At 43.5% G+C, this 24201-nt stretch overlaps 1 protein-coding gene across 3 annotated transcripts in view; it reads left to right on the forward strand.

The window, feature by feature from the left end:
• CHST9 (carbohydrate sulfotransferase 9) overlaps window positions 1-23814 on the forward strand; it is a 132054-nt gene extending 108240 nt beyond the window's left edge. For all 3 annotated transcript variants that reach the window (XM_074987253.1, XM_074987254.1, XM_074987255.1), the window contains one exon: window positions 17503-23814. In XM_074987253.1, coding sequence (XP_074843354.1) covers window positions 17503-18600 — 1098 coding nt within the window. In that variant the 3' untranslated portion in view covers window positions 18601-23814. The remainder of the gene's footprint in view (window positions 1-17502) is intronic.
• The last annotated feature ends 387 nt before the right edge of the window (window positions 23815-24201 follow it).

Consider the following 24201-nt stretch of genomic DNA (forward strand, 5'->3'; position numbering starts at 1 on the left):
GATAGACCCCACACAGGACATAGAGTTCATAGGGGCACGCATAAATTCTATTACAGCGAGAGTGTATCTACCAGAGACACGCTTTCAGGCCATCGGCTCCCTCGTGCAAGTCATCACCTTCAGCCCTACGGTGCCAGTTCTGACGTGCTTACAGCTGCTGGGCCACATGGCAGCAGCGACGTTCGTAGTACAGAGCGCCAGGTTACACATGCGCAGCATGCAGCACTGGCTGGCGAGCGTATACAAACCAGCAGCACACACCGTTCACAGGGTGGTGTCGCCCACAACAGAGGTGCGCAAATCCCTGCAATGGTGGGTAAACCCCAAGAACTTGCTAACAGGGGTACCCTTCCACCAACCACAAATATCGGTTTTTCTTACTAGAGATGCCTCCCTCATAGGGTGGGGAGCACACATGGGCGAAGAGGTGACGCAAGGGCTGTGGTCCTCCACGGAGCAGTCACTGCACATAAATATACTGGAGCTCAGAGCAGTGTTCAACGCCTGCAGACACTTTCGAGACCGTATACAAGGCAAAGTAGTCAGGATCAGTACAGACAATACCTCTACCATGTTTTATATAAATCGGCAAGGAGGAGCTCGGTCCCGTGCCTTATGTGCGGAAGCAGTCCGGTTGTGGAACTGGTGCATCGCCAGCAATATAACCTTGAAAGCCTCGTACTTACCAGGCGCTCACAATGTGAAGGCAGACCAGCTGAGCAGGCGTTTCACACTCACGCACGAGTGGCAGATCCGTCCCGATCTGCTACGACCGATTTTTCACGCATGGGGCTTTCCCCAGATAGACCTGTTTGCCACTCAACACAACAAGAAGTGCCCACGATACTGCTCCAGGGCAGGACTGGGATGGGGGTCCCTGGGGGATGCATTCGCGATCTCCTGGAGGGGCCCCCTGCTTTACGCTTTTCCTCCCACACTGCTGATCCACAAAGTCTTGCAGAAAGCCAGGAGGGAAGGAGCCCGAATGATCCTCATAGTCCCAACGTGGGATCGACAGCAATGGTTCCCCCTACTCCTGCGCATGTCAGACCGTCCACCAATGCCCCTTCCGGTGGCGCCGGATCTGCTCACACAAGCCCAGGGGTCCATAGTGCATCCGCACCCCCAAGGCCTGCGACTACAAGCGTGGTTAATCCATGGCTCAGCTCCCTAGAGAGCACATGTACGGAGGAAGTGCAACAAGTCCTAGAAAGTAGCAGGAGGACTTCCACCAGGAAGACCTACAAGCACAAATGGACTCGCTTCATGGCATGGTGTTCTACCAAACAGCTAGCCCCCCTTTCGGTGCCTATACCTGTAATATTAGAGTATTTACTGGACCTCAAGAGAGGAGGACTCTCACTATCCTCGTTAAAGGTCCACCTTGCCGCCATTCGGCGTTCAGACACGAAGAGGAAGGGCACACGGTGTTCGCCCATCCCATGGTTACCAGGTTCCTCAAGGGGTTGGTAAACCTATACCCTCCTCGGAAACCGCTTCCACCTTCGTGGAACTTGGACCTGGTGCTTAATGCGCTAACGGGACCACTGTTCAAGCCTTTGGCCCCGGTTTCCCTCCGCCTCCTTACGATAAAGACGACCTTTCTTCTCGCAATCACGTCAGCTCGCAGGGTGAGCGAGCTTGCGGCAGTTATGGCAACGCCACCCTGCAGTGTTTTTTCCAAGGAGGCGGTAACCATACGGCTGCATCCAGCCTTTGTTCCTAAAGTTTCTTCTGAGTTTCATATTAACGAACCTATCGTTTTACCCTCGTTTTATCCAAAGCCTCATAACTCTAACAAAGAGGCGCTCCTACACCTCCTGGATATGAGGATGGCACGAGCCTTCTATATAGACAGGACCAAGTCCTTCCGGAAAACGGATAGACTCCTGTCTCTCTCTTTCCCAAATCGAAAGGAGAAGGTCTCTCTTCGCAGAGAATCTCGAAGCACATCGTATCCTGCATAAAAATGTGCTACGAACTCAAAAAGACTCCTTTACTGGCCACGCCCAGGGCTCATTCCACTAGGGCGGTGGTGGCATCAACAGCCTTTTTCAAGAGCGTTGTGCTAAAAGACATTTGCAGAGCGGCGACCTGGTCATCCTACGACACCTTCGCCAAACATTACGCCCTTCACAGGGTATTCCAAGAGGATACCCGTCTCTCGACAGCGGTCCTCTCGGGGACAAGCTGCACATAATCCGATTACCCACCTCCTATCTTGGGTTACTGCTGGGTAGTCACCTAATGTGGAGCACCCACGGGGACACTCGAAGAAGAAAGAAAGGTTACTCACCGTAGTAACAGTGGTTCTTCGAGATGTGTCCCCGTGGGTGCTCCACTACCCGCCCATCCTCCCTGCTTCGGATCTCTGTTTAGTGTTTTGCAGGAGCATCCAAGGCGGTTGGTCAAGGAACTGGCGGGGACCGGATCGCGCATGTGGCCAGGAGCGCGCAAGGGAGCGGCGCGCACCGGCGCATGCGCAGTCCGGCAGAAGCTGCTTGGAAGATCCGATCTGCGGCGCCGGGCGAGCCCGACACCTAATGTGGAGCACCCACGGGGACACATCTCGAAGGACCACCGTTACTACAGTGAGTAACCTTTCTTTAAGGTTGTGATCCGTAAGACACAGATCCTTCTCAGCAGGGCTGCTGCCAAGCAAGTTATCCTTCATTCTGTATTTGTGCCTTTGATTTTTTTCTTCTCCAAACGTAACAACTTATATTTGTCCTTATGTGTTTAATTTGGTAATAACTATAGCTCAGTTGTCCAGTTTATCAAAATCTTTTTCAATTTTAGCTCCATTCTCCAAAGCGTTTGGAGTAGCACATTTGATCAGTGTGTTCTCTGTTCCTACATCCAAGTCATTAATAAAAATATTAAATAACACCAGACCCAAAAGAGTCCCTATGGAATCCCATTTGAGACCTCCTTCCAGTCTGACATCCTTCTGTTAATAGTTACTCTTCGTTTGTGGTTTTTTAACCAATTATGTGATGGTAGTTGTGCCACTAAGGGAGCTGCCCTTTCCCTATTCTTGCTTAATTCCCTTCAAAGATTTCCAAGAATAAACAAGAGATGAGTCTAAATTCAAAAGCAATCTTATTTTTCAATCTCTTTGAAAAACTGTAGACTACCCCCGTGGAATGTGGTTTGATTTGAAGAAGTGTCACCTTGATTGTAAAAATACTTACAAATGGGATGGATTCTGATGGCAGGACATGTGCAGAAGGGTTCTGTTTGTTTTTGGTACAGCAGAAAGATTTCACGTGAATGGTTAGGTCCTCCACTGATGTAAAGTGGTGCAGTTGAATTGAAATCTATGCAGCAGTAGTAATTTAAACTGGTTGAGGATCTGGTGCAGAACTTTTGGTGAAGAAGAACTGACTCTGTGGAATGTTAGTAATGTGTGATGAAATTAAATTACATCCTGGAAGGGATAAGTGTGTGAAATGGCTGGGAGGGGGGGCTGCCTCATAACAGGTCAAGAATAACTGCAGAGCAGACAGGAAATCTACAAAGCCCCTTCCCTCTTCAGTGAGCCATTGCTTGGTTAAATTCTGACTCAACAATGACAAATTTTTGACAGCTACCGCCAAATTCTGACCACACTTACATTCAAGAGAAGTCCATTGCAATCAACCCATTCATGGATTTCTGTATATTCGACATGATCATTACTCTCTAGCTTTTCAGCATGTTTTGCAGTTGGGTATAAAGTTGCCATTTGCCACCTTCACTGTCTCTCATTCCACTAGATTGTGAGCCAGCTGCCAGCTTTCACAGCCCCCTCTTTTTGTCCGTATTTGTTGTGGTTTTTAGCATTCTCACTTCCCAGATCCTTCTACAGTTTGAGCAACAAGGCAGTCAGAAATTTTTCATGTACTTTACTCTGTGCTACCTTAGCAACCTTAAGGTAAATCCTGGTGTCTGTATATAGCCCAAGAACCGAGGATGTGTGTTAAATACCTCTGGGGAAAAGGAAAGGAAAATACTCCTTGCACGTCAGACCTACTTTTAGTAACAATCCCAGCAACCCTGTGTAAGGCAATAATTTGCAGCCTTCCTTTTGAGATGTGTGTTCCGTCCTTCACTCTCAGCATATGCAGAAGTAGGGCCATCTCAGTAAATGTGAAGTTTCCCTACGTATTATTTTAAGTTCATTACATATACTAGTTGGGGAGTTGGCCCCTGTCCACTTTAGTCCCAGTTTCTTGCACCTCCAAACTCACTACTGGGGTCTTCCTCAGGTTAGTTGGTTTGTTTGTTTTTCTTCTCTACCTTTGTTTAGGCCCCACTTAGAAAGAAAAATGAATCTGTCCTCCCAAGTAGAAATGAAACTACTGTGGTTTTGGCACTGCACTGTTTTTTTCTGTTATGAAGTTAACATCCCAGCTTTGACTCCTCATTCTTCATAACTATATACTTACCTCACCAAAACGTAGGCACTTGTGGATTGCCTGAGACTGAGCTCAGCATTGCCTCAGAGCCAATACTGGTAGTCCTGTACATCAGCTTAACCATTCTTTTGTTTCCCTGTACAGTAGACCCTCGCTTTGTGCAGACTTGACTTATGTGTTTTCATATTAACATGAGTCGAGTCCAGAGGAGGATCCCATTTTATCGTACCCTGCCCCTCTGCTTACCCCCACGCTGCCAGCTGGCTCAGAGGCTCCTTAGGAGGCAGTTCCTGCCTCACAGCTGCCTGGTGCTGCAAAGCTGGGGGCAGACACAGGTGGAGCTGCCTGGGGTTAAGCCACGCCGCGGCTGGAGGTACCCGGGGCTCCAGTACCACAGCTGGAGCAGCCCCGGGGCCAACCTGCACTGCAGCTCGGAAGCAGCTGGGACACCATGGCTGCTCCACATGGCCGGTGGCTGGAGCATAGGTTCCAGCTGCCCACTTCCCCCAACTAGGGAAATTCTGGGCCTCTCCTTAACCCCCACCCCCAGTTTACGTGAAATTTGATTTACGCAGAACTTGCCCAGGACACAACCTCCGCATAAATCGAGGGTTTGCTGTATATAATTTTCTCTACTGTACTTTAAATTACACAGTACTGGCAAGAGAGGCTAGTTCTGCCCTGAAAAGAGACCAAACTTGTAGATGGAACTTTAATATCCCTGCGTGTATCATCTTCTTTCCTTCCAAACTGGTTAATGCCACAAGTAATCTGACTTGGCTTTGTAAGTATCCTGCTATCCATACTGAGGTTAGAACAATCCTTTATTTAAGAAAATAATGTGTATATAGGTGTGGGATTCTCTCCACTGTGCAAAGAAAATGGCCTAGTCTTGTGGCTCATTAACACTCTTCTGTTTAATAATAATTCTGCCTCAAAGAGGGACTGTGATTTATTTAGCACATGAAAGATGGACAGCACCGTGTATGAGTAGATATGAGATATTGGGATGAATTTGTGTGTGAGATGGCAGATAGACAGAGATGTGTTTCAGCTCCTTACCAGCATGGCTCCTTTTACGATCTTATTTATATTTTTACATTTTTTTATTTAAAGATAGTCACCTACCTTTACTGAAACACAAATTGTGATTGAGGGAAAATGTATATGCTTTGAGAACTCTAGAGAGCTTACTCTCTCTTTCAAAGCACTTTGTAGCACTTGGAATGTATCACTGCTGAATTTATATCAATATTCTTTATTTGAACCTAGTTTTCATTTGATCCCCTTCGTGCTGTTTCTAAAAGAACTGGACGATATGTTCCTGCAGTGAAAGGTTGTGTTTACTTGCAGATAAGAACGGAATGGTCTCTGCCCTGTTTACCAGCATAAGATCCCTGTGGAACCTATTGCATCCTACGCTAATGTGGAAAATATTGCTATGCTCATAGAAGTGCTGCATTACTTTACGTGCCTCTCCTCCCAGAGGAGCTTCTCCCCTACACTCCCCCTGATATTCACAGCCTAAAATATGCTCTTAAAAAGACTGGTGAAGATGATTTGGGGCCTGATTTAAATCCCACAAGGCTATAGTTAGTCTGTTCCACCATACTTTATACATTATGTGCTCAGTTTTTAAATACGGGTGGCCTAAGAGTATGGTTGTTAATATCCTAATAGCACAAAACCAAATGCCCCTTCCCTGTGGCCCTGCCCTGCCACTTCACAAAGGCACTACCCCCTGCTTGTTATTCTCCACCCTCACTCACTTTTACACAGCTGGGGCAAGTAATTGGGGTAGTGGGGTAAATCCTTTGGCTGGAGGTGCTGCCCAGACACTAGCAGTTCAAGATGTTGAAGGGTATTGTGTGCCAGGACTGTGGGTCGGTGGTATAGGGTCCTGGTGGTGCTTACTTCAGGTCCCAGGAAATGGTGGCTAAGTCCCTGTGGCCCCCTAAGCTCCGTGCTCTGCCCCTTCCCCAAGTGCTGGCTCTGCAGCTCCTGTTGACCAGGAACCATGACCAATGGGAGCTGAGGGGTGGTGCCTGCCGGTGCGGGAGCAGTGCATGGAGCCTCCCTGCACCTAGGGGCTGCTGGGGACCTGGCAGTCACTTCCAAGTATGAAGCCAGAGCAGATAAGGTGCCTGCCTAAGCTCCAGCCTTCTGCTGCACCACCAAGTGGAGTTTTAATGTCCCAGTCAGTAGTGCATCGTAACCCTGCCTAACAGGATATCCAGGTCCCACATGTGGCTGTTCAGAAGAGCATGTAGGTGCATTTATTGTCAATTTAGACAGAGAAGTGCTTGGGTAACCAAACCTGAGTTTTGGATGTATTATTAAGATGTTAATATTTAGAAATAAAGCTCTCTTTTTAAATGTATTTGATATTGTTATAGTTATGAAATGTTGTAATATACTGAATTATTATCCAGTGTTTCTTAAGTACTAAATGGGCTAAAGTTTGTGAGAAAAAATACTTGTTTTTAAGGTAAGAATGTGATTAAAAATACATGCTTCCTTTGAGTTAGGAACACGAGAGAATAAGAAAGAAGACTTATTTTTGGTTTGGGGTTTGTGTGTTTCTAGTCCGACCAGTGTCATAAAAGTTATTTCTTAACTCTCACTAAACTGAGAGTAAATGACTTTCCAAAATACATTTATCAACAAATAGGAGCCATCCGTCACTTAAAGCACAGAGGCAAATAAAATGATCTAAGCAGAAAAAAGAGAGATTACATATTAATCTCATCCCTTGTTCTCTGTAAAAGAGTGCTTGGGCAGCCACCCAGGAGAGATTCAAGTACTACCCAGCTGCATAGCAGAACACCCACAGTGCAGCATGTGTTTCTATTGGTGGTGCGCATCTACACATGACTTGGTGCACATAAGAAAATTTATTCCATCCTTGGATGGAAAGAATTGGCAGGAACACTGGTCTCCTCTGTTTAGCTCAAATAAAAGATTAATGTGTAATATACTGAACTTCCTGACCCAAGATTACCTAAAATCTAATGTTTTTCTTAATTTATACAGTCCTTATATAAATATAGTAAACGTGTGCTCTGTATGCCAATTACCACATTGTAGATATAAACATATTTTTGCTTGCCTAGAGCACTAGAGTTATCTGTACATCATTTTCCATAGTGAAACTCACACCCTCTTCCCTGGCATCAAAATGTTATTTGGTGTTGCTTAGGCTATTTTCCCCTGCTTATGGATTTTGGTCTTGTATGGAGAAAAGAACGTAAGTTTGATGAACAACATGGATCAAATATATTGACTTATCTGTGAGTCTGAAATGAAAATGAAACAAGCTAAACTCATATACAGAGCTGATGGAACTTTCTTGCATGGATTGAGATGCCACCTACTGAATAGTGATGTATGGTGATGACATGAGAATCAGGATGGTAATTTGATATATAGTGATCATATGTAAAAGCTTGCCGAGTTGTATTAGATTAGTGGATAAGGTTTGCTGTGAACCAGTCTCTGTATTTCCATAATGAGCATAGTGAAATACAGGGGAAGATACTGCAGACAGCTAAATAGCCATATTTTATGTAAAAGTGTGACATTTCTCAGAGTCAATACTTGCTATCAGACAGCAGCCTGATATCATAAAATTCTGGCAAAGTAGTGTAGATGTTACAGAAAGAGTTACACCACTTGTGAGAAGTTTACTCAAAGTTGTATTTGCTATGTTATGTTTTGACAATACATAACAGTGCCTTTTTTGTGTTTAGAAAAAAAATAATAAGGAGTCGCTACTCAGCTGGCTCCCAGCTCTCCACCTTCCCCCTGCCAATCCTATGGCTGGGGCTGCTGAGGTGGCGGTACTCAGTACCAGCAAGTACTGGCACAAAAAATACCCCACTGATATATGATATTTTTAAACACAAAATCTATGTTAAAAATATATTAAGGCTGCAAAGTCAGGCACTCATTTAGGAAATGCTAAAATTAAGGTTGCTCAGTCAACCTTAATTTGGCCTGCTTTTGCAAATGTGTTATGATATAGTCTTTAATTACATGGTCACATACTATTGTTTCCACAGTATAGCTACCTCATTCAACACACAAAACAGATGGTGCTCCCTTAATGAGCTATTCATTATTTTGTTCTCTACTCATTGTTTAAGGTGTGCTCTCATACTTTATGTACTACACACTGTTCAGACCCTGCTCCGAAGACAGTTATTTCCTCGTGGGCTTTTTATGGTTCTTGTCACTATGGAATCAGACTGCTCCACAAACACTAATGAATTCATCTGCACCTCTGTAAAATGTATGAGGTACAGAGAAATTGAAGTTCAAAGTATTCACTAATTAAGGGTACCAAATCTGAGGTGCCTGGGACCTGAGTTTTCAGAGTGGTTATCATTGTATAGTGTTTTATGCATTCGAAGCAGAGTTCACATTTACTTCAGTCCCACCTATGAGTGCCCAGCACATTTGCAAATCAGACCCCAGGCTCTGAAGTTGGCACCAAGAAAAGGAAAACAAAGTTAGTGACCGCCTGCTCAGCCCTAAGCATGTGCATGCCAGAGGGAATCTTTGTGGAATTTAGCTGTTGAACTCTAGCACTGTTTTGTTGAGCAAGTACAAATTGTAGTTTTCCGAAGACTTACCAATTGGTCAAATTTATGTGGATTTTCACAGCGAGAGTAAAATGCACATCCCTGACATCTGGATTACCTCCTTGAAATTTGGGAAGTCCCTGTCCCAAAGCATGGGGATGCTAGAGCTTTTCAAACAAACAGGATTTTTTAATACAGGCAAAGCAGTGTATTTTAGCATTGGTCTCAGAAGTGTCTAGGCTATAAGGTGCCACAGGACTTCTTTTTGTTTTTAACAGTTCTAGTTTATATTATTTAAAATTATCCCTGAAGAACTCAGCTGTCATGGAAGGTATCAGCCAAAACAGTTAGCCTGGTAGAGTTATAAGCAACTGCAAACAGGGTCTTAGGAAGGGAGGTAGCAAGCAACTTATCAGTGTTCGAAATAAATAAGTTGAACACCACCTTCTCTTCACCTTCAAGCTGCTGTGATTTGTTTTTCCCAGGAACTTAAAACAGATACCAGTGGTAGGGGGTGGGATTCTGTGTCCAAATTACCCTGCTGAAGTTGCAGAAATTCAAAGTACCTTCCCTTGTAAATATGGAAATATTTCTCCCGCCCACAAATATATCTTTGAAAAAAATCTTTTTGAAGGTGCATTTGGTGGTATCTAATGTTTACTTACATCTTTTCCCATTTACAGATTAAGTGCAGTCCAAGCAACCAGAGCAAATTTACTTAACTAAGTGCCTCAGCTCTGATCTAGAAGACAACCTCCAGAGAGGAGAGAGGATATTTCATACATTCATTCGTTGACGTGCATGCTAATGCCAAAGAGTGCCAACACAGTTACTGATGAATATGTATTACAGTGGATAATTCTGTGATACCGCTACCCAGTTCCTATGTTCTCTTTACTGCCATGTAGTATGTGAGTGCTGTACTAGTGAATACATCACTGCTGTGAGGTAGATGGTGCTATCCCCATTTTACAAGCAGGGCCAATCCCTATCACTACACAAAACATGCAGCTGTGTAGGTCGCAGAATTGCTCCAAGTTTTGGGGTGCCCACAGCTCAGTCCTGTGTATGGACTCCGGTGGCCTCCTGTCCCCCAGCCAAACCCAACCCCACTCATGGGCTCTGCCCCAGCTCTTATGGCCAGCTCCATTCCCTCACATAGCTCCTGCTCACCAGGCAGCAATGAGCAATGCAAGCGTGGGCCAGAGGATGCTGGAGGCCATGTGGCATGCGGCTGGAGAGAAATGGCAGCATTTCTCTCCAGCCAGCTGAGTGACCGCCCTCTGCTGCTCTAGCCCACATGTGCACTTCTCACCACTGCCCCTGCCTGCTGCCCGCTCCCTGTAGGCCATCACTTGAGCTTCCCACCCCGCCCTGCTCCTGTCCATAGTTGCCACATCTTCCAACTGGATGCCATTTGGTGCAATGGCATCTGGTCCAGGAGCGTTGGTAATACTACTTCTGCCCCCACAACCTCCCATGTGGGGATGAGGCACCAGCATTGGTAGGGATTGGCCCTGTTTATAGCAGTGGCAAAGGTGGGTTGATTTCCAGTTGTAACCACAAACTATCCTTCCTCCCTTCGGATTGAGGTTTGTGAAGGTGCTGTAGGGAAAGACAGCAGCATATGCCAGAATGTGGGTCACCGCGGCTTATTGCTGTTACAGTAAGGCCAAATTCCTTCCCTTTGTGTTCAGGAAAGCTGTTTTTAAAATCTCTTTGCATAGTTAAGTACAGGGAAATGAGGGTTAGATCTACAGTTCTCAGTTGCCACAGACATCGAACTCCAGGCCACTTCCCAACTTTGTGTCAAATGCATCCAGTAACACAAGTGAGTAATGAGAGAGACTGCACAACTACTTGCTTAGGAGGCAACATTTCAATTAATTGTAATTGTCAGGTAGGTTGCATGCAATCTGTAGCCCAAGTGGTCAAAATGTCTCAACAAGAGACACACTATTCTTTACAGTGATTTTCTTTTCACGTTCTTCTACAAGTCCATGTTGGATTGGGCTTTTTTGTGGGGAGAGGATCTTTGAGTATGAAGCAACCATGAAGTAGCTGTCATGTCTGAATGGAGAGTTTGTAAAATGTTGTTGTTAGTGACTAATCTGGAATTATCTGTTACGTGACTATTGTTGGCAAGTTTTTAAGTTGTGCTTTTAAAAACTTATTATTGTACCTAAATGCTTGTGTTTTTTTATATGCAGATAATGGCCATGATCGTCATCAATGGTCAGTGATTTGGGGTCCCTCAATTTTTGAGTGCCCAATTTAAAACACACTGAATAGCAGGATATTCAGGGAATGGGCCCACTGTACTTTTTGTGGTGGGTGCTCATATCTTTGAGTTGTCTCTGCATCCAAAAATTTAAGCCCTCAGTATCACTGGTTGCTTTTGAAAGGCTTGGTCACACTGTCCTGGCTTCAGAAAGCCAATGAAAGGTGCTTTGTTTTTTCCCCCCTCACTCCAGGAATGATTTTTCCTTTTGGGTATACAAAATCTTAAACTGTTCTTTCTCCATCCTCTTTTATTTGGGATATTTACGTTGCTCATTTTGTAGCATTGAGCATACGTGAATATTGGGCTGGGAGGGGCAGAGCCACAAACCTTGAAACTCCCAGAACTCCAGAAAGTTCTGGAATGTTCTAGCCTCCATTCTGCTACTGATTTCTCACACATACATTATTATATTTCACAAAAGTCTACCTCCGATGTCCCAAAAACATTAAAATCCTGTAACAGTATGTGACCAGACTGCCACTCAATCAGTGCTCCCAGCCACCAGGGAACCATAACAGCTAGGTATGGCAATGTTATCATATTATTATTAATCCTGTACACTACAGTAGTGCCTCAGGTCAAACCAAGAGGGGGACCCTAGTGTATTAAGTCAGGTTGTAGGCAAACTTTTTGGCTTGAGGGCCACATCTGGGTGTGGAAACTGTATGGAGGGCCCTGAATGTTATCAAGATAGGTGAGGGGACCCTACAAGGGAGGCATTGAGGAAGCAGCTGGCCAGGGAAGGTAAGTCTGGGTACAGGTTACCTGGTAAGTCTCCGAAAAGCCTGACCATGCTCCCTGGAGCACTGAGACTGTGCAGGAAGGGAGGGGAGGCTAGCCTCTCCTGGGGCCAGATCACCAGCTGTCATGGTCACCTTGCTGCCTGGGTGTGGGGCTGAATCTTCTGAACAAGACCATCCCTGCAATTCAACCAGAGCTCGAGAGCTGGACTGAGGGGCTCTGACAGGCTGGCTGCAGCCTTTGGGTGGTATTTATCCCCTTCCCCGCCCCCCGCACTAGGTGCTACAGTCCTATACAAACACAGAATATTAAGTGGGCTTTGCCCCAAGGGACTTACAGTCTAAACAGACAAGGTAGCCCCATTGTCAATGAAATAGTATAACATATCTAGAGTGAACAGTCTGAGAGGGCTAGCCTTGTTATTCTGTAGCTTCACAAAGAAACAAGCAGTCCTGCAGCACCTTAAAGACTAACAAGTTATTTATTAGGTAATGATCTTTCATGGGTAAGACCCACTTCATATTCAGATTCTGATGAAGTGGGTCTTACCCATGAAAGCTCACTACGTAATAGAATGAACAGCATGATGGCATCAAATTTCACATTAGTACCACAATTTTTGAAAGATAGGTTTATTTAATTGGATGAGCGACATCGAAAGGGAGGGAAAGGGTGAGAGGGACCAGGCAGGGGTGAAGAGGGTAAGAGGAACAGGTACGGCGTGCAGTTCTTTTGTGTAAAAAATACCCATTTGATGGAATTTCCCTCTTAAGTTGAGTTCATCCTATTGCAAAGCATCTAATGTTCCCACCAGCTAACACAGCTCTTTATTCAATTATATATACACATGGAGAGGTGGTTAATCTCTTCTCTGAGTGTCCAGGGAGAATTTCCTCCAAGTTAGATACTAACTACCATTTGTGTCTCTGAAAATCACCCAACTCTCAATTCCCATTCTTAAGTATAGCTTATAGCTACAAAAATGGCAAGTACTCTGTTCTTTGTGATGATTACAGTAGTATTTATTAAACTCTTCAGTATAATCTTCTCTGGACCATGCAGCTCAACAGGAAAAAGAAAAGTAAATTAACAATACAACACAAAGATACTTACATATTTATGCAGTACTTTTCTTGTCTTCGAAGTTTCCATGTTCTCATTCGTCTCCCCACCCCCACCAAATCTTTGTTCATCATATCTGTTTGAAACTTTTTTCTTCTTCTGAGCTGACAAAGGCTGCATCTACATTAACCTCCTCTTTCAACATATTTTTAGAAAGGAGGGGCTCTTTTGAAAGATGCTGTAGAGCGTGGTTGTCCAACCTTTTGGCTTGCCTGGGCCACATTGAGTGAAGATAGTCTTGGGCCGTGTACAAAATATATAATATAGTTAATGTATATAAATCACATAATAATGTTAAAAGTTTACGATCTTGTGGGGCCGCATTACTAGCTGTCCAGGGCCGCATGCGGCCCGCGGGCCGCAGGTTGGACACGCCTGCTGTAGAGCATCTACACACAAAACATGTTCTTTCGAAAGTACTTTGGTTTGAAATCACTTTTCCTGTCCCATGTCAGAAAGAGCGCTCTCTTTCAACAGCTTCTTTTAAAAGAAAACATGTAGACGCTCCACAGGCCCGTTTTTTTGAAAGAGCAGTCCTCATGGGGCCTGATTTTTCAATCCCCTGCCCATGCTGTTGAAAGAGTGCTGTGTGGATGCTCTCTTTTGAAAGAGCAGAGCATTCTTTTGATCTGCGTTTTTGTGAGTGGATGCACTCATTTGAAATAAATTCTTTCAGAAGAGATCTTCCAGAAAGGCTTCTTTTGAAAGATTGCTGTAGGGTAGAGTCCACACCAAGTTGATAGTCCCCTCAGTAAGTCGATCCTTTCTCCTGATTTGATGGACTCCAGCCTGTTCAGTTGTCAATGTTTCCCCATATAGTCTTCCATTATACCACTTAATAATCTTCTACTTTATCAAGAGTATTCAAATTTTCATTTATATATGACTATGTAGTCCAAATGATGCAAATTCCTTTGTTTCTTTTCTGGAGCCTTAGGTCCTCAGCTGATGGGGAGTCATGAGGTACAATTACAACTCTTGATTTCTCTCTTCACTGGCCTTTTGGAAACAATGAAATTATCAAGTGCTGTTAAACATCTTGGGCAAAAGCAAAAGCAGGAACATCAATAACAATGCAGTCCAATGAAAAAGTCTCCTCCAAGATGTTAGTCCCCTCGCTGCCTTAGCTAGGATTCTCGCACCATATTTTTACGTTGTTTTTTTGTTTTATCAAATAAAGCTCCCTCAGAGGTTGGCTAAGGATTTTGTAGCCACATAATGTCCAGGTGTTTACCTAACTGCATCTTTTAAATTCCAGACTTTTCTGCTGTGACCAAAACCATTTTACTCTGTATTCTGAGAGAACACTAAGTTCCAGAACGGTTGTGGTTCTCTTCTAGACATTCCATTGTTTCACCACCACTCACTGTGACATGTAAATGCCACTTGGACTTACAATCATTCACTGCTTCTGGACTGTTTTGCTCTTACATTGCCCCAGTCTCTTGAATCTTCCCCATTCTTGGGTGAAAATTTGTCCTTAGTCTTTAAACGTGCATCTGTCTTACATGAAATGGTTCTTTCTACATCATAGATAAGAGGAAACTAGGGCAGTCAAATGCCTTTTTGTAATTCTCTCTACTGCCCACGAAAAAGGGCCTTCCTTTTCACTGAATTCTGTACAACCATTTTACACTGGCAAATGGAGAAATAAGATCCGAGCCCTTTAAGACTCTTAACGTCTGAGAGTTTGAGGGGGTATAAAGCTGGCCAGTTTTCCTCAGTGACCTTTTTGGAAATTCATTCCTTACTGATCATATTGCAAGATAAATTATCGCTCCTTGAAACTGCATATCTGTAGGCTCAGTTTGAAAATGTTAGTCACAAGCTTTATACCATCCAGTTCTCTCTCCCTAAACCAGTAGTTCTTAACCTGGCGTGCACACACCCCCGGGGGTGCGTGATACCCTTTCTGGGGGTGCAAAACATGCCAGATTTTTTTAAAAGGTAAACCATCGAAAACACAAATTAAGCCCTGGCATGTAAGTACAACTACTTTGTTTCATCAAACGTGTATGAATTCAGCTAGCGCTAACTGTTAGCATGTTGGTTGCAGTTTATTTCCACAGCAAGACTCTGCAACATCTCTGGGTAGTACTTGCATATTTTGTATGCCTGCTGTACTATTAGTTGTGGTGAATAATAACATAAAACTATTTTACATATAGTTAGTAGGCATTTAAAAGTGTATAGCACCCCCCTCCCAGCTCCCATTTTGATTTTTGATAAGGAGTGCGGGGACACAATTTGAAAACCAAGGGGTGCAGGCTCCAGTAAAGGTTAAGAACCACTGCGCTAACCAATTGAAAATTCACAGGTGCAGTACATAATCTAAAGAGGCAATGCTACTTCATCTTTGAGGTAGCCCCAAAATTGCCAATTTTCAAATCCCCCTTAAGATTGATTGTGAAAAATATAACCAACTACCTCATGAATCATCGATTTGTGGCTAAGATTAGAAGTCCTTTAAAGGTGACCTCATTGTTTTCCTATAGATCTCACAAACTCCAGTGCTCCGAGGAGCTATTTTAAAACCCGGGCCTCCCTTTTTGCACCCTTTGTGCTTACTCTAACATCTCCTCAAGCACTCAGATGAGGTGGTCCCCAAACTGCTTTCCAAGTGGTGATCCCAAGTGTGCAGAGGATGAAATTTTCACATATATGCATGGGCAAGATTATGCTGCTGAAGGGCACCATTTTGCTCTGCACAATGTGACCTTGCACATAATGATATCTTTCCTGGTGTCTGGAGCCTTGGAATTGCAAGACTGAAAATGCAAACAAAAAAAATTGGAAACCGCTGCGCTAGTGCAGCCAGTCCACCACCTGCTAACACCATTTTAAGCTCTGTGCTGACCAGTCTTGTTCTGAGCAGTTCTAATACACACAAGCTACGTCTACATTTGGCCAAAACTTCAGAAGGGCCATGCTAATGGCCAGTGCTAACGAGGCACTGAAATGAATATTCAGCACCTCATTAGCATGGTGCCGGCTGTGGCACTTCAAAAGTGCCGTGTTTTGATCGCACGTGGCTCGGCTACGTGGGGGTCCTTTTTGAAAGGCCCCCGCAAACGTCGAAATCCCCTTATTCCTATCAGCTGACAGACCAGGGGATTTCGACATTTGTGGGGTCCTTTTGAAAAGGTCTGCCGTGTAGACGAGCTGCATGCAATCGAAATGTGGCACTTTCAAAGTGCCACCGCCGGCAACATGCTAATGAGGTGCTGAATATTCATTTTAGCACCTTATTAGTATTCTCTGATTTGGCCATTAGCATGGCCCTTTCAAAATTTTGTCCAAGTATGGACATGGCCACAGTGCTTAAATAATAACAGAGAGGTAGCAGTGTTAGTCTGTACCTTAACAAAACAAACCAGCAGTCATGTAGCACTTTAAAGACTAACAAAATAATTTATTAGGTAATAAAAGTGCTTAAAGTGGCTTCAGTGGCTGTCAAGTTATCTAGGCTGGGAAAGTCAACTTTGCTCACACCACAGAAGGGCCTATAAATAAAGCCAGCAGAAACAACAAGAAGTCCTGTGGCACCTTATAGGCTAACAGATATTTTGGAGCATAAGCTTTCGTGGGCAAAGACCCGCAGTTCATCAGCCTCTTCATGTACAGCTGTTCTGAATCTCTAAAGAAAGCTGTTGACTTACTGGAGCCCTGGTGGTTAAGAGGATCTCTTGTTAAATAGCTTATCCCTTTAAAAGCATACATTTCTCTCATCACAAGCCACTAGTAAGTTTTACATCATTATGGCTGTGTCTACACGTGCCCCAAACTTCGAAATGGCCATGCAAATGGCCATTTCGAAGTTTACTAATGAAGCGCTGACATGCATATTCAGCGCTTCATTAGCATGCGGGCGGCAGCAGCACTTCGAAATTGACGAGCCTTGCCGCCGCGCGGCACGTCCAGACGGGGCTCCTTTTCGAAAGGACGCCACCTTCTTCGAAGTCCCCTTATTCCCGTGAGCTCATGGGAATAAGGGGACTTCGAAGAAGGTGGCGTCCTTTCAAAAAGGAGCCCCGTCTGGACGCGCCGCGCGGCGGCAAGGCTCGTCAATTTCGAAGCGCAGCTGCCGCCCGCATGCTAATGAAGTGCTGAATATGCATTTCAGCGCTTCATTAGTAAACTTCGAAATGGCCATTTGCATGGCCATTTCGAAGTTTGGGGCACGTGTAGACGTAGCCTATGAGTGGCTGTAAACCTGGTCCGTGAGCCTCCGTCCCTATCTCAAGTAGATCTGATACCACCAAATGCATTTTTCATACCTCTTCCATGTGTGGTACAATAGTAATGTTTTAAGTGAGTGGGGTCAGCCAGGATGAAATATGCTTTAAATTTTCATTCTTTTTAATGTTTACAGGATTTGAAGTTCCAGCACCCACTGGAGTTGGTCACAGTACCAAAAAATCAGAGTGCTGTTGCCAAGCTCAACAAGCGACAAACAAGTGTAACCACAAGCAGACATTCACAGAGGAAACCTAGGCCTTTCATTGAGGTAGCCAGCTCCTTGGCCAGACAATTATCGGAACAGCAGAAGATGACTAAATCCCTTCTAAAACAGCTTAGACAAGTGAAATTACCACCAGCAGTGCACCCTTTAAATAAGAGTTTAATCACAGATGACAGATGGAAAAACACGGATGACACTCAGGAGAAACGCAGGGCTTTCCTTTATGATTTGTGTAAAAAAAACAAGCGTGAGAACCAGCTTCGAACCCATCTAGTGCATATGGTATCCAGAATATACGTGGAGGATAGACACAAAATCTTATACTGTGAAGTGCCAAAAGCAGGCTGTTCCAACTGGAAAAGGATTCTGATGGTGCTCAGTGGACTGGCCTCCTCGGCATACAGTATTAGCCATGATGATGTGCACTATGGAAAGCATCTGAAGAAATTAGACAGCTATGACCTAAAAGGGATACAAACGCGTTTAAATACGTACACCAAGGCCATCTTTGTACGTGACCCCATGGAAAGATTGGTGTCTGCATTCAGAGATAAATTTGAACATCCAAACAGCTACTACCACCCAGTGTTTGGAAAGGCAATTATTAAGAAATATAGACTCAATGCACATGAAGAGTCACTGAAAACAGGCTCGGGAGTTAAGTTCAAAGAATTCATCCAGTATCTGTTAGATTCCCAGCGCCCAGTAGGAATGGACATTCACTGGGAGAAAATCAGCAAACTCTGTTATCCCTGCCTCATCAACTATGATTTCATAGGAAAATTTGAAACATTGGAAGAAGATGCCAATTACTTTTTGCAACTAATAGGTGCTCCAGAAGAGCTGAAATTTCCCAATTTCAAAGACAGACATTCCTCTGATGAAAGAACAAATATGGAAGTTGTGAGACAGTACTTAAAGGAGCTGTCTAGTGCAGAGAGACAGTTGACCTATGATTTTTATTACTTGGATTATTTAATGTTTAATTATACAATGCCAATTGTATAACTCTGAATGAGTTTAAAATTCTATCAGACATTTAATGATTTTGGCCTCAAACCAGCAACTGTAATATGAGCATGAAGCTCTGAGCAGAAGAAATATAACTGCTAAGTGGAATTGTCTTGATTTACTGGAGATTTTAAAAGTGAAAGTGACACCAATTGACATAAAATTATAGGAGCAATGCACAAAAGAGACCTGAAAACCTATCTAAATTGCACTAAACTGTCTGAAAAAGTAATCTAGCTGCTTTGTTAGCTTAGCTAGTGTGCTTGTAATGGTTTGAAAAATATTCAAAAGAGCATGGATTTGTGTGTTTATCTATAGAGTAATAATGTGTCAAATGTTTTGAATGTATTTTTTTCTGTCTGTGGCATATTAACAAAAAGCATTGGCAAATTCTATGAGACATATGTAGTGTTAGCAGTTGCAGTGTTGTACCTGTTTATCACCTTCTGCCTCTCTTGGCATTTTAATTTTTAAATAGAAATCCATCGTGTGAGGTACGCTATGACTGGAATTCTGAACCTAGTGGCCATCCTATGTATCTGGGCAGAATCATAGGGTTGAGGCTGTGGAACATCTGCAAAGGATTTTTGTGGAGCAACATCAGTGCAATGGTTATTACTTCAGTCTCAGACAGTGGAAGGGTTGCAGGTGGGGTGTGCACCCAGTATTTCAGGCACATTGGTAACCATGGTCACAGTTTAATGGGGACTGCTGTATTTTTGCAACAGATGCTGCCGGCAGAATGTCTGCCTCCGGCGGTGCTGTGTGTCTGGTACTTTTTTCCTCCTTCACTGAACTTGGGCCATCAAGCAGCAAACTCAGAAAGATGGAGGATGCAGCATTCTGAAGTGACAGGCTAGGAAATAGCCTCTGTAATCTGGAGACAGATTTATGGACTCTGAACACAAAATCCCACTATCCTGGTTATAAAGGTGTAGAACCTGGGGACGAGAGGGTAGAGTACCCTATTTATGAGAGGTGTAATGAAGACAGGTCTATCTTAGGAGTGTTGTGTTTAACTCTTCCGTATTGCTGTGAGCCAAGTGATGTGCCTTGACTAGTTGGAGAAGGTTGTCAAGTTCCACAGGTAACTAAAATCTCTGGGAAGTGAGTAATGCAAAATCCCAAGGCTGGGTTATGCAGACAGCCCTTTGAGGCTTAGATTTCCTGAGGAGAAGGGAAACCGACTTGTTGTGCCCGGTTTGAGGACGCTAACAAAGGCTTTTGAGGGTAGAACAGACTCTGGGGCCAGCTTTAAAATTCAATAAATGTATGTGGCCTTTTGCTCACGGGAGCACCCAATGCTGCCAAAGGGTTGGAAAGACTACAATATGCCAGGGTTTCCGTAGGACGGGTCGGGAGGGTTTTTTGGTTTTGTTTTGTGCATTCATTTTTGTCTTTAAATAAATGTGCTTTGCTTTGGGAGCACTGTGTGGTCACTGTTAAAAACGGTCTAATTGTTAATTGTTCCAAGGCAGTGCTCAGCAACCTTTATCACCTTCAGCACTCGTTACAATTTCATAGCATACTCAATCTATATAACCAGATACCTTCCCCCAGAGCCAGGCAGTCCCAGCTCCACCCCCCACCCCCCCCACACACACACTGCTCTTATGCAATCCCCCTTCCCTTCTCCAGAACCAGGCACCCCCAGCTCCCCACTATAACCCAATACCCACCCCTCTCTTTTGAGCTTCTGAGGAAAGTGTTTTAGAGTGCTGTCTATCAAGGCAGCCTTCCTCATACACATCAATTCCACAAGAAGGGCCAGTGCACCCCATCCACTCCTTGTCATACCACATTACACCATGGCTCATAGGGACAAGGTGACCCTGGGAACACACCCCAATTTTATACCTACGGTGATGCCTGACTCCATCTTATTCAGAACATTGCCCTTCTGGAGTTCACTCTGTACCCCCACTTCCTCTCCCAGGAAGTACGTCTGCACGCTCTAGATGTTAAAATAACACTGCTTTTACCTGGAAAAAAAAGTAAATAACCTCTTCAAAAAATCCAAAGACTACTCATAGCCTATGGGAAAGGTACTAGAGAGAACCTATTTCCAAGCACAGGCTGTCACGCTGAATAAACAGGACCTACAGCATGCTACATCTCGGGTGACCTTGTAGAAACTCTGGTTCAACAGACATATTTCACCGGAGTCACTGCTGCACCTGTAGTACATCTGAGCATATTCCTGTTATGCAAACTATGCAAAGTAGCAACATGAAATTCAACGCATGTTTTTACCACGTACTGGTGTTTAGATCAGGCATCCCACTCTAAAGACCAATTTGAGACAGTAGCTACAGTTCAAGACCCCCTCACCTGTCTTCCATCCAAGGGGCACTGCTTGCTGGTCTCCCATGAGTAGGAATGCCCGTCAGAATAGACTGGAAGATTGCTTGTGAGGAACTTATGACTTTTGAGTATTGCCCCTATGCAAATCTGCTGACAAAGCCACCCGTGTAGCCGTGGGCCTTTCCAAAGGACCCCCCCAGTCTTCAAAAGCCCCTTCTAACCAAAACCAGGGGGGGTCCTTTCAAAAGGCCCCTGGCTACACGGGTGGCGCACGATTCGAAAGCGGAATTTTTGAATCGCCACAGTTACCATTATGCTAATGAGGTGTTGCATATTCATGGTAGTGCCTCTTTAGCATCTTCCAAACTCCCTCATTACCATGCCCCTTCTGAAAGGAGGGGACTTGTGTAGACACATGCTTGCAGTTCACAGCATCTCTGAATTCAATGTGCTTTTTAGACCTCTTCCTGGTTGTTGAAGGTTTTAAATAGATGAGCCAACACTGACCCTCTGTCGTCCTTAATTTTTCATTTTCTTCTGCCTGTATGTGGTTTTCTGAAGGTACCTTTACAGCAGGTTTACCTCGCACAGTATAATATTTTTGTGTACTAATGAGTCTTAAAGATTTTGTGTGTATCCCCCACGCATGAAGAAGAGAAGGAGTTTGATCCAACTAATAAGGCAGATAGGCCAAGGATGTGTTTGAATTTTGTGGAAAATTGTTTCAGAAGTCTAGAAAGAATGATAAGCTACAAAGTCTCTGAAGGAGAGCCAAATCTTAAACTTGTTTTCACCGAATTCCCACTGAATGGATAAAACTTCCATTGTCCTCAATGGTGCAGATCTGGGGCCTTTAAGGGACTTTAAATATAAAAATGTTTGTCAGACCCAAGCAGCTTGGTCTCAACACTGTGAAAAGTAAGATTTCTCTTATTAATAAGTATTCCCAACTTTCTGGCCAAACAAAAGTGAGCACTCTTGCTACTCTCCTTCTTCCAAAGCCCACCCTGCCCACTTCATCCACCCTCCTTCTGTTACTCACTCTCCTCTGCGCTCCCTCCTTTTCACCTGGCTGGGGAGGGTCCCCCTTCAACTGGGTGTTTGATTGAAAACTGGCCACTTGACCACCCTATTTAGTAAAACCACTGTTTGACACAAAGGGGAGAGGCTTTGTTAAAAAGCATTGAACTTGTGTGAATGAGGGCAGAATAAATAGAGAGCTTAGTTTAATAGGCATTTGAAGATACACCTAACTTCCCTGGATTTTGCAATTCTAATACCTTTTGCATATATGATTTGCAGCAGGAGAATAAATGCTAATAGTGTATGTGCAAAAAAAACATAATTTTTTTAATTATGCTGTTGTTCAATAGCACTAGTGAAAATAATCTAACTTCAGTGTGTCAAGGTCAGATGTCTGAGTCCCTAACTGCATTTAAAATTATTTTTTAAATCTGACCCTGACAGTTGTAAGGAAAAGGCTGTCCCTGGTCATTTACAGCCACCTGAGGGATTGAGATGATCTCAGTAGCAGACTCTACATTATATTTTGCCTCATTAACCACATTTTGAAACTTACCATCCTGCTTTGCCACGATTAAGTTACACGATTTAAAATTAACATAGGGTTTAGTGTAATTGAATTGGGACTGTGATATTTGACTTGTGGGATTACAATGTATAAAAGGCTAATTTGCAGATAACCTCTATTTTTAAAAGTAAATTTTAAAAGGTCATAGGGAGTCTGAGTTGTAAATCAGATGATGTTTACAAAGATCAGTGAGCAAAAATCATAAATTGAAGGTCATCCAGTATATTCTACATAAAAACACACAAGTGTTTAAACTCAACTCTGGGACATGCTTTCGGCTGAGGGACAAAAATGCACACTGCTGTATAGTAGGTAATAATATCTTTAGACCGACTATAAAGATCAACTACAATAACCAAGGCTTGTCTCCAGGTAAAGGAACATGTTTTCCAGTTCAATTTTTGTCTGACCTTTTCAAGCTTACTCCTCTATGTAACTAATATTTGGTCACTTGATACAGGTTTTGCTGTAATAATATTTTGTAGCTTTGAATGTCCTTTGTTGTGAGGCTCTCAAAATGCTTTTCAGACATAAATCACTTAAGAGTCACAACCACTTAGGTACAGAGAAGTGGAATAACTTCGCAAAAGCATTGCACTGTATCAGAAATGCGAGACTGTTGGTGTTCCAATGTCTATTCTGTTCTAATCACTAGGCTGCACTGTCTTCCTCCTGGAATACACTGCTAACATTTATTTTAGGCAAAAAGAGAAAAGTAAAAATTTCCTGTACGTCCTTCTTTTACGGTGCCACAATTAGTTCTTCAAATCAACTCTACTGGTTTGTGTATCTATGAAAACTGGAGGCCAATTTTTAAAAATCTTCTTATTTTTATGTTGCACCAAAGCACTCATTAGGTGAACTTCCCTAAAACTTACTGGATCTATTCAGGCCCAATATATCAGTCTTAGGTGGCACCTTCTAACTCACAGATCACCATCTTAATTATAAATTATAAAACTACATCTTTAGAAAATTGGAGAGGAAATTATCTTACTAGACCTCCAATCAACTCAGTGTGTCTGTGTGTTATTATATATAGGTTTGGAAGGATTTAATTATAATGGATAATGTCGATAAATATCGATTTGACTATATGCACACAAACTAATGAAAAAAATTGACAATCAAAATGCAAAGCTAGACAAGGTAAGAAAAAGGCTGCTTGAAAACATACTAGTCTAAATTCTGTCATTTAAACTTTTTAATTAGGCTTGTTATAAATGAACTAGCAAATGACTAGTAAAACCAGATACAATTTGTTGATTAAAGGATATTTACTTTGTATAGTTCGAAATGTGCTGTCAGTAATTTGTGTTAACAGTTTATAAAGCTTTAACTTCTTCAATCTGTGTCTCCTGTCACTGAATAACTGGGTCCCCCACCACACCCATAATTCTTCTTCGAGTGTCCCTGTGGGTGTTCCACATTAGGTGTCGGGCTCGCCCGGCGCCGCAGATCGGATCTTCCAAGCAGTTTCTGCCGGACCGCGCATGCGCCGGTGCGCACCTCTCCCTTGCGCGCTCCTGGCCACGTGCGCGATCCGGTCCCCGCCAGTTCCTCTTAACTGCCGTCGGCTGCAGACGGAATCCGACTAGGCTACGGCCAAGTTAGCGTATTCAATGGTTTTAGCAGTTTTCTTTAAAGTTTTCAAATTCTTAGGCTACGTCTACACGTGAAGCCTACATCGAAATAGCTTATTT

This window comes from Carettochelys insculpta, chromosome 2 (assembly GCF_033958435.1).
Source record: "Carettochelys insculpta isolate YL-2023 chromosome 2, ASM3395843v1, whole genome shotgun sequence".
NCBI lineage: Eukaryota > Metazoa > Chordata > Testudines > Carettochelyidae > Carettochelys > Carettochelys insculpta.